This window comes from Emiliania huxleyi (genome assembly GCF_000372725.1).
Source record: "Emiliania huxleyi CCMP1516 unplaced genomic scaffold EMIHUscaffold_1, whole genome shotgun sequence".
Classification (NCBI taxonomy): domain Eukaryota; phylum Haptophyta; order Isochrysidales; family Noelaerhabdaceae; genus Emiliania; species Emiliania huxleyi.
Window position 1 is genome coordinate 913,613 of NW_005202428.1, and position 9,284 is coordinate 922,896.

Here is a 9,284-nt window from a genome sequence, read left to right on the forward strand (position 1 = left end):
GCCTGCACGGCTGCACAGAGCACTGCTGACCCGCCATAGACGCCTGCGCGGCTGCACAGAGCACTGCAGACCCGCCACAGACGCCTGCACAGGGCACTGCAGATGCGGCGCAGATGCGACCAGAGAGGCTCCCGCGCGCGGCTCTGCCTCCCGCAGGTCTCCGAAGGCTACACGATCCCCTACCTCCGCGTGATGAAGGTTCTGATCGGCTCGTACTCGTCGCTGTACCTCGGCTGGGGCGCGTGCGACCAGGCGTCTCGCACTAGATGCCGCGGGGCTAGGGCGCAATGACGCGCGAGGGCCGCCAGTAGCCGCCAACGCTTCTCACCACGAGCGTGCGAACGAGTCGACCTCGCCTCACTGCCGTGTAAGGCGGAGACCAGCTGCGCGCTCGGCGCCGACACGACTCTCCAGCCGGGCGACTGCAAGACGCTAGCGCACCCAACCGTCCCAAGTGAGCGGTACGACGTCTGCTATGACGGCGCGCCGTCTCGCCAGTGTCATCGGCGCGCAGCCGAGAAGAAGAATCTCACGCGTTGCTCTCGCGCTGCGGACCGTAGGCCAGGGCAAGTACTGATATTGCTCTTCCTCTCCGGGGTCGCGTCACCTACAGCTACTCGAAAAAAAGTTGAGCCGCACCCGACGCGGGGAACGAGAGACCTCTTGTCACATCGGTAATGAGAGAAATCGAAAAAGAACGAGCTGGTAATGTGTGCGCCGCGAAAGTCGCGGACCTGCCGCCGCAAGAATTGTGGATCTTATCGGGAGACTAACATACTCTATGTAGAGGAGCCAGAGTTGTATGTCCTTTAAACGGGGGGGGTGCACCGCTGCGGCGAGGCTGTGAGTTGCACAGGGGTTGTGCGCCGCGGCCGGGCCGCCTCACCTGCTCGGCTCTCCAGCCGGTAGACAAGTCTCGCTTGTCATCAACAGAAGTAGAAGGGATCTGACCTCGGGCCGCCTCGGACTGCGCAGTCTTAGCCTTGCGATGCTAAGCGACTCTTGTGACCTCTATGCTCTAACCCTACGGCTTTGCCAAATGCCGGCGGAGAAAGGCCGAGATTTTTCATCAAAGAGCTATCTCGTATGGAGCAGTCTTCTTCAACGACGCTGGCCCCACCACCTGCATGGGGGACGAGAATTCCTATGGCGCCGGGGGGCACCTCAAGAGAGCATCCAGGTCTTCAATAGGGTTGCCTAACGTTAAGAGCTGAACAGTGTTTTGCTAGTGTTAACAGTAACAACAGAACAACAGTGGGGGCCCCCAACAACAGTAGCTAACGTTAGGCCGACTGAACAACAGTAAGGAAGGCCTGGCAGTGACCCACGACGATCTCTAGTGTCCAGTGCGGGTAATACCCGAAAATACCCGGAAAATCCCAGGTATTTTCGGATTTTACCCGGGTTTTTTGCCATTTTCTGCTTGCTGGCCGCTGAACAACAGTAACAACACAACAGTAACAAACAGTAACAGCATGGGCTGGGGTGAACACTTGAACAACGTTGAGGATTTCAGCCAACAATAGCGCAACTGTTAGGCCCCAAATTAACGTTAGGCAACCCTAGTCTTCAACACGGGTACTCTCCGACGCCGAGGTTGCTGCGCCCGAGGGTGCGCCTCTCGTGGCAGGCTGAAGTTGGTCTGCTATACCACCAGGCCACACGCCATTAGTAGTAGCCACAGGTAGCTTCCTCCTGGGACGACCATTGTTGTGTATGTGTGTTTAGAAAGTCAGGTTGATAACAGTTTGCTTAAAAACAAGAGCAGCCCACGACTCATACGAGGTGAGCTGCATGAAAGAACCCCCTAAAAGCGTTTCCCCGTACTCTCAATCAGCTTCTTCCAGATCTCTCTCAACTCCTTCTCATACCGGAGCGTCCACTCTCTCTCCGTCCACTGGTAGCCCGGATTGCACTCTGGCGCGCGGCGGCGGCGTGTCGGAGGACTGCTCAGAGTCGCTGCAGTAGTCGTGCCACTGCCACGGTCATAGTCCGGGTACATCTCAGATCGGCACGACGTGGTCTGAGAGTTGGTTAGAAAACGTGTCCAGGTAGCACCTAATGTGGCGCCCACAGACGCTTCAAAGGCCCCCATCTGCACCTCCAAGTCCACACCAACCCCTTGCGCCGCGCATCACTACGTCGACCGTCTCTCCCGCCGCCGCCCCGTGCTCCTCGATCTGCGTATTGGTCGATACGACGCCGAGGCCGAACTTGCTCGACTCGTCGATGCCGAACGAGACGACGCGCTTCGCCTTGGCCACGCGCACGTAGTTGATGCACTCGCCCGCGATAGTGAGCTCCATGCGCCGCGCCCGCATCTGCCGCGCGGCCGGCTCGTGGTACACGACGTCGGGCGCCAACGCGTTGAGCACGTCGCTGATGATCTTGGGGACGGCGCCTGGTGGCGTGCGGCGCGACAGCGCCGCCCACTCCAGCGGCCGGAGGCGCCAATCGCCCGCCTCGAACCGCCCGCGCTTATTGCGGCGCTGCTGCGCCGCGCCGCCGCCCTCCTCCTCGTCACTCTCGCTCTCGCTCTCGCTCTCACGCTCCGCTCGCAGCTCCTCGACCTTGGTCTTGAGCTCCTTGACCTGGAGCTGCAGCCCGGGCAGCTTCGCCGCGTCGCCCTCGACGGCGCGCGCCCGCTTGCGCGCCCTCGCCACCTCCGTCTTCTTCACGTCGAGCGCCGCCGCGTGCGCGAGGCCGGCGTCCTCGAGCTTCTGGTTTGCGCGCGCGAGCTTCTTCGTCAGCATGACGACGCGCACGTAGGACGCGCGCTCGACCGCCGCGTCGAACTTCTGCTTGCGCGTCGCGAGCTGCGCCGCCCGCGCCGCCTTCTGGGCCTCAGAGTAGCCGCGCTGCTGCGCCTCCTTGAACTTGCGCGCGTCGGCCCGCTTGCGCTCCGCGCGCTTCTTCGCCTTGTGGAGCTTGTCGGCCTTGTCCGCGCGCTGCGCGCGGCAAACCGCCAGCTCGCGCTCGAGCGCCTCGATCTTCTGGTCCTTCAACCCGATGGTCGCGGTCAGCGCCGCGTTCTCCTCGACCATCGACGGCGCCGAAGGCAGCGCGGCGGCGGCCGGCGGCAAGCCGAGAGCCGCGCGCAAAACTGGGCCGCGCCTGTAGATTAGGTCGGCGACGCGCGTGGCCGCCCACGTGTTGAAGCGCTTCGGCGGCCTCTTGCGCGGCGGCTGCCCGCCAAGCCCGCCATTGTCCGGGTGTTTCTTAAGTCCGGAGTGGTACAAGAGCAAGTGGTCGACTGTCACGCCCTCGCGCGCGCCGCGGCCCTCCCAGCCATCCACCGCCTTCTTCACGGCCTCGCACGTCTCCTTGTGCCACTTGCCGTCTATGACCCGCTGAAACGGGTCGTAGTAGCCGGCGGGCGCCGCCGCCGTCGCCCAGCCCGCCTGCTCATCCGCAGCCTGCGCCGCGAGAGGCGCCAAACCCGCCGCCCATTCGGCGGTGTCCGCGGCGCTGGGCTCGAGAAGGACGATGAAGAGGGCGAAAATCAGCACCTCCGTATCCGTGGCGTCGGCGTGGTCCCGAACGAAGAACGTTTTGCCCTCGGAGGTGATGGGGGACAGGAGTTTCTCTCCTGCGCAGGCGTGCGAGCGAGCGTCAGCGCGCCGAGGTCCACTGCGTGTGACTGCACCCGCCGTGGCCGCGCGCACCGGGTCGGCCAGAAAGAGCATCGCCAACAGTCGCCTTGAGGGCCAGGGCGGCCCCGGGGAAGCCACCGTGCACCCGCCCGACCTGTGCAAGGTGCTTGGCAGCACTTGGTAGCTTGAGCGTGTCTCACAGCCCTGGCCGTGAAGCGCCCCCGCCCCGGCCTCCGGCGACCCGACGGCCGCCTCCGCGGCGGCGGCGCCCTGCGCGTCCAGCTGCAGCGCCATCGCCAGGGCCAAGCAAGCCGGGCCCTGAGGCCCCCGAGCAGTGCAAACATCCATCGCTTCCATGCCTCGAGGAGCGATCTACCGGTTCTCACCCGTCGGCACAGACGCCGAACGAAAACGCCTCTCAACCTCCTCGAGATTCAGTTTGGGTTTGGGGCTTGGAAAATCAATGTTTTGGTGGACCATATCCCCCCCTACCAGAGCGCGCGTAAACTCTAGTACTCGAACAACAAAAAGGAAAAAGGAAAAAATGCACGACAAGCCAGACCCGGCGCCCGGGTCGCGGCTTACGCTTCGACAGACGAGGACACCGCGGGCGGTTAAGCTGAAGGAGGGGTCGGAGCTCGGAGGCAGAATGTGTGATGTGAGGTGACACATTACGTCAGTACAAGCGCGACAGAGAGGGACTTCGCTGCGGGGCGTCCCCTGCGACGGCAGCGTGTCGACCTCGGCAGCGGCCCCCATCACCCGCAAGTGCGCGAGGCCCGCTCTCCGCTGTGCAGCCCGCCCGCCATGATCTCCAAAAACTGCGCCTTGAAGCGGCGTCCGGAGCCTTTCTCGATCACCTCGTCGACGAGCGGGCTCCGCCGCAGCTCCTCGAGCGAGGAGAGCGACTCGCCGGTGTGGATGATGATCTTGCCTCCGAATCCGCGCGCGCGCAGCCGCCTCGAGAAAGGCGTCGAGAGGCAGTCAGATACAGCCACGGCCCGAGATCTAGCCGAGACCTAGCCGAGATTTGGCCGCGATCGAGCCGAGATCTAACCGCGACCCGCCGAGCGCCTCGCGAGGTCGAAGCCGTCGCTGGGTATCGACGGCGCCCCGCCGCGGACGCGCGCGAGCAAGTGCTCGGGGCACCTGCCTCGCCAACCACCCATGCATGAGTGGAGGCCGGGGTGGGGCGAGCGAAGAGGAGCGTCGGGGCACGGAGGCGGCAGCGTTAGGTTGAGGTCGATCACCTACCCACCACCCCCGTGCTTGTGACACACCCACCACTCATCGTGCGGCAGCGACAACCCGAGGGGCGAGCACCGCCACCGAGGCGGCGGCGTGCGGCGGCGGCAGCTCCAGAGCGAGGGCCTGCGAAGGGGTCATGCCCCTTAATGGCACCTCTCCCCTGACGCCTCTCTCACGCCACCTCTCTCACAGCATGAGTCTCTCATCTGTGGCCGATGGGCCCGTCGGGGCGCCTCCGGGTGTCGCACGCCCATGATGACGTCCTCCATCGCAAACTGCTCCTCGTGCGTCACGCCGAGCGTGAAGACGGCGTGCGTGCCTGTCCACGCCGGACCGCTGTGTGAAGGGTCCGAAGGGCGAAGGCGTCGAGGCGAGAACAGACGCGGGCCCAAGTCTTTGAGCTGCGCCGCCATCACCACCTGCACCAACTCGTCGTCGTCGACCACAACGCAGTACGGCCGCCTCCGCGCCGCCGTCTCGCCCTACTCACGGCGGCTGACCCCGTCCGACGGAGCCGTGCGCTGCGAACCTCGGGCAATCTCCGGCTCTCGGCCGCCTCCGCCGCAGCCTCGAGACCAAGCGCCCGCTGGGGGCGAGGCGGCGAGCTGCCGCCGCCGTCTACAGCCGAGCAGAGACGCGAGGTGTGGCCGAGATATGGCCGAGATGTGAGGCGATGCGGCGACGCGCCGCCGCCGCCGCCGCCACCACAAGCCGCGTTCTGCGCGCCCCGCCGCGCCGGCATCCGCAGCCGGAAGACGGTGTGCATGCGCCCGTCCTCGCCTCGCCTCGCCTCCAGCCCAACCTAGCCCGTCCACTCCTTGATATGAGTCGGGGACGGAGCGGGGCCGCCTGCTGGCCGCCTCTCGAGGCGCCCGCCTCCCCCAGCGCCGCCTGCGCCGCCGCCCGCGCCGCCGGCAGCCCGATCCCGTCTGAGTGGCGCGCGGCGCGCTCCCCCTTTGAGCCGTGCTCAAAGGCGCGCTCAGCGGCGTGAGGGGTGAGGTGCCGGGAGCCGGCGGGGTCCAGAGAGTCCACCTGTGCGGGGGAGGAGCTGGGGGTGGCGAGGGGGTGGGGGTGACGAGGGGGCTGAAGAGGCGGCCGTTCAGAGGACTCCGGAGAGAGTGAGGAGGGGGGCAACGCGGTAGCGGGCAGGTCGATGGCACACCTCGAGGAGCACAGCCAACTCGTCGCCTATCAGCTGGGGACTCTGGACTCACCCCAAGCAACCAGCTGCCTCGAGGAGCGCCGCTAGCCGTCGCCGTCGTCGGCGGCGCCAACGGAGGCCGCGCTCACCCGAATCTGGATGTCGCTGCCTAGTTGACGGCGCGACCAAAGTCAATCAAAGGGTCACGGGAGCCCTTCCGACCCGGGGCGTCGCTTCCCTCGTCGCCGTACTTTCGCGCGTTGGACATCGCCTCCTCGAGCGCCAGCGCGGTCGCCGCGGTGTCGATCCACAGCCCCGGCGGGCAGTCGATCTGCAGCCTCACGCCGCGGCCGGCGAACGCACGCAGCAGGTCGTGCACCGCCACATGCTGCTGCGAAGTCTTGTACATTCCCCGCGCCTATCTCGCGTCAATCTCGGGGTCAGCCTCGGGCGGTCGTCGGTCCCTGGGGAGAGTGACCCACGCCCCGTGCCAGCTGCATGAAGAACTCGCGGCGGTGGATCCAAGTCACGCAGCCCTGAAGCACTTGCTGCGCATCGGCGAGCATCCTGTCGGCCGTGCCTACCGGAACTCTCAGCGGCGGGGTCGGGCGCGAGGGTCCGCTTGCTGCGTGTTGGCGCGTCGTGTCGGCCGCGCCCTCTGCGGCTGCCGGGGCGGCGCCGCTCGGAGAGCGCCGCGCGATGTCCTTGCGGGTGAGCTCGATCCAGTGGTCAATCAGGATAATCTTGTTTTTGAGGACATGGTTCAGGTGGGAGTCGGCGGCCGCAGACTCGCGCGACTTGTTGAGGGCGGCGACGTGCATCTGCTCGTTCTCTCGCTTGAGCTTCTCGAGCAGGTAGGCGAAGCAGGTGCCTAAGGGTGGCCTCGAGTGGTCTCGGGCTAGGTCTGCAGGTAGGCAAAGCAGGCGCCTGGTTCTCGGGACGTCTCGGAGATCTCGTGCGATCTTGGGCTTGATCTCGGGGGATCTCGAGCAGTAGGGCGACGTGCGCCGGTGAGAAGAGCGCTGAGGTTGGTGGCGATGAACTCAACCTGCGGTGAGGCGAGGTGGTGAGGCGAGGTGAGGTCGGCTTCTCAACAGCTAGTGAGGGGCAGGGACGGGCAGTCCATGTCTACGTCTCGAGACCTGCGTCATCCCCTCGACCCAGACGGGCGACGCGGTGGTGGCGGCGACGGCGATGGCGACAACGGCGCTCCGCTGAGCGTGCGAGAAGGTGCGGATCATGAGGATGATCGGGTACAGCACCATCGCGATGGAGTACATCCCGAGGATCAGAACGGGCGCGCGAATCGGCCGCTGGTGGAAGACCCAGGCGCTCATCACCCAGATGGATGCGTCCACCGCGCACATCAGTCGCGTGCCGACCCGCTGCGCCCAGCACTCGTCGGCTGAGTGGTGCAGACCCACGCGTATCACGATCACGCCGGCAAAGCACGGCCCCAGCGTGAGGGAGGCGAAGCGGAAACCTTCGGCGTCGAGCAAGGCGCCCGCCGCGAACATGATAAGCAGTGAGGAGGAGTAGAGAAGGTGGAGGATGTAAGCGCCGCGGAACTGCTCGGCTACCCAGTTCCGCTCTGCATCGCTGTCGGAGAAGGCGAGCGAGGCGGTCAGCACGTGCGCCCCGCCGTAGGAGGCTGCGGCGGCGGCACGGCGCACGCCGCGATTGCCCGTGGAGCGGCCGCTCTGCATCCGCCAGGATCTGGCGAGAGGCCTACATCATCCAGCATTTCGTTTCATTAAGCTCAGGAAGGTGCAGTGAAAATTCGTACACCCCGCTTAAATAATTTAGGAATTGCGACTTCGCCGCCTTTCCTGCTCTTTTTTGGTAAAAGAAAACTTTCGCGCGCTTCAGCAACGACCTCTAGCTGTCTCTCAGCTCTCGCCGCCGCGCCGGCTAAACATGGAGCGTCCGGTGCAGCCGGTGGCGCCACCGCTTGCGCTCGTTGAGAACCTGGACTCGCCCGCTCCACCGCTCGAGGCGGTGGATGCCGAGGTCGCCGCCGCGATCGACGATCTGGCGACGCAGGTAACCTGCGAGAGCTGCCACAGCTGCTACCGCGACCCCCAGGTCTTGGACTGCGGCCACCGCTTTTGCAGGGAGTGCCTCGAGCAGGCGAGCTCGGCTGACCGCTGCTCCCTATGCGCCACCTCCTTCCACGCCAGAGACGTCAAGCCGTCTGCGCTCTTCGGCGAGGTCTCCACGCGCTTCATCGAGCTCATCGGCGAGCTCCGGGCGCCCAAGCGCGCCCGCTTCGGCGGCCCGGTCTCGTGCAGCCTGTCCTCGGAGGGCGAGGCGGCGGCCCTGCGAGCGAAGCTGCGCGCGTTGGAGCGGTCGCTCCGCGCGCAGAGCGAAGTGCTGACTGCGAGCGTGAGCGGTCCCTTTGCCGGCCAGCTGCGGCTGCGCGGCGTCGAGTGTGCGCCGCCGGGCGATCAGCGGCAGCGGCTCTCCTCGCCGGGGCGGAGTGGGCCGGGGCGGGCGGTCGAGGGGCGAGGGGGGGAGGAGGGGCGACAAGGGCCGCAGCACGAGGTTCCGTGGCGGGAGAGCCTCGGCCAGCAGGTGGAGCAACACCAGCAGGTGGAGCAACACCAGGACGTGGGGCGGCAGCGGGAGGTGGAGCAACACCAGGACGTGGGGCGGCAGCGGCGGCCTGCGCCGGAGAGGCCTCCCGCGCCCGAGACGAGCCCTCCGCCCGAGCAGCTCCGACCTCTGCAGCCGAGAGAGGCGGCGGCGACAGCGGCGCCTCTCGCCGCAGCGGTCCTCTCCTCGTCGTCTCTGCTCGCCGTCTCTGCTCGCCGTCTCTTCACGACGGCGGAGGTGCGAGTAGGCGGCGGAGTCGACGAGCCGCCCCGCGACAGCACGCCCCTCCGCCCCGCCCTCGGCCAGCTGGCCGCCACCGCCTTCGAGGAGCGGGAAGGAGGGAGGCGAGCCCCCCCCCCCCGCCGCGGAGGGGCTGCTGCGGCCCGCTGCGGGCTCTCTCTTCTGTGGGACCCTGCTGAGGGCCGCTCTCTCGCTGTTGCGCGAGGCGTGCCCCCGGCCATTTGCTCTCACCTGGCACCCTTGGCTGCACGACTCGCGCGCGCGTGAACACGGCTCCAGGTCCCACATGACGGGTGAGTGCTAGATTTGCTTGGTTATTGCTAAAAATCTCTCTCTCGCCCACACTCCGACAAGAAATCTCTCTCTCACAACACCGTCGACTCACACCCCACACGATGCACCTGCCCTTGTCGGAACCAAGCCTCGCTCGGGATAGAAGAGATTTTTGCCAATACCTCGTATCGGGC

The 9,284-nt window shown here is 66.2% G+C and overlaps 3 protein-coding genes across 3 annotated transcripts in view; 1 reads left to right on the top strand and 2 right to left on the bottom strand.

The window, feature by feature from the left end:
* Positions 1-4,097: 4,097 nt before the first annotated feature.
* On the bottom strand, positions 4,098-5,638 carry EMIHUDRAFT_431752 (hypothetical protein). Its single transcript, XM_005794022.1, has 8 exons — positions 5,529-5,638; positions 5,371-5,459; positions 5,224-5,323; positions 5,090-5,160; positions 4,917-4,964; positions 4,812-4,843; positions 4,657-4,746; positions 4,098-4,553 (listed from the first exon to the last, which is right to left on the bottom strand). Exons 1-8 carry the CDS (start codon positions 5,605-5,607, stop codon positions 4,352-4,354), a joined length of 711 nt encoding a protein of 236 aa, XP_005794079.1. The 5' UTR covers positions 5,608-5,638; the 3' UTR covers positions 4,098-4,351.
* A 1,004-nt stretch (positions 5,639-6,642) lies between these two features.
* EMIHUDRAFT_431754 (hypothetical protein) lies at positions 6,643-7,719 on the bottom strand (the record flags this gene model as incomplete). The annotated part of the gene is made up of 3 exons (XM_005794023.1): positions 7,125-7,719; positions 6,991-7,030; positions 6,643-6,853 (listed from the first exon to the last, which is right to left on the bottom strand). Coding segments are annotated over exons 1-3 (813 nt in total), but the record flags the coding sequence as incomplete, so codon positions are not given.
* Positions 7,720-7,899: 180 nt separating this feature from the next.
* EMIHUDRAFT_94895 (hypothetical protein) overlaps positions 7,900-9,284 on the top strand; it is a gene marked incomplete at both ends in the record, with an annotated part of 3,274 nt that continues 1,889 nt past the window's right edge. Inside the window, one exon of the mRNA XM_005794024.1 lies at positions 7,900-8,413. Within this exon, the coding sequence (XP_005794081.1) occupies positions 7,900-8,413 (514 nt within the window). The remainder of the gene's footprint in view (positions 8,414-9,284) is intronic.

Excerpts from the sequence above, each read along its gene's own strand:
- EMIHUDRAFT_431752 (XM_005794022.1), bottom strand. The coding sequence starts at position 5,607 with ATGCACACCGTCTTCCGGCTGCGGATGCCGGCGCGGCGGGGCGCGCAG. Across the intron at positions 4,965-5,089 it reads TGGAGGACGTCATCATGGGC|GCCCTCGCTCTGGAGCTGCC; the intron begins GTGCGACACCCG and ends ACCCCTTCGCAG. Across the intron at positions 4,844-4,916 it reads ACGCCGCCGCCTCGGTGGCG|GTGATCGACCTCAACCTAAC; the intron begins GTGCTCGCCCCT and ends GGTGGTGGGTAG.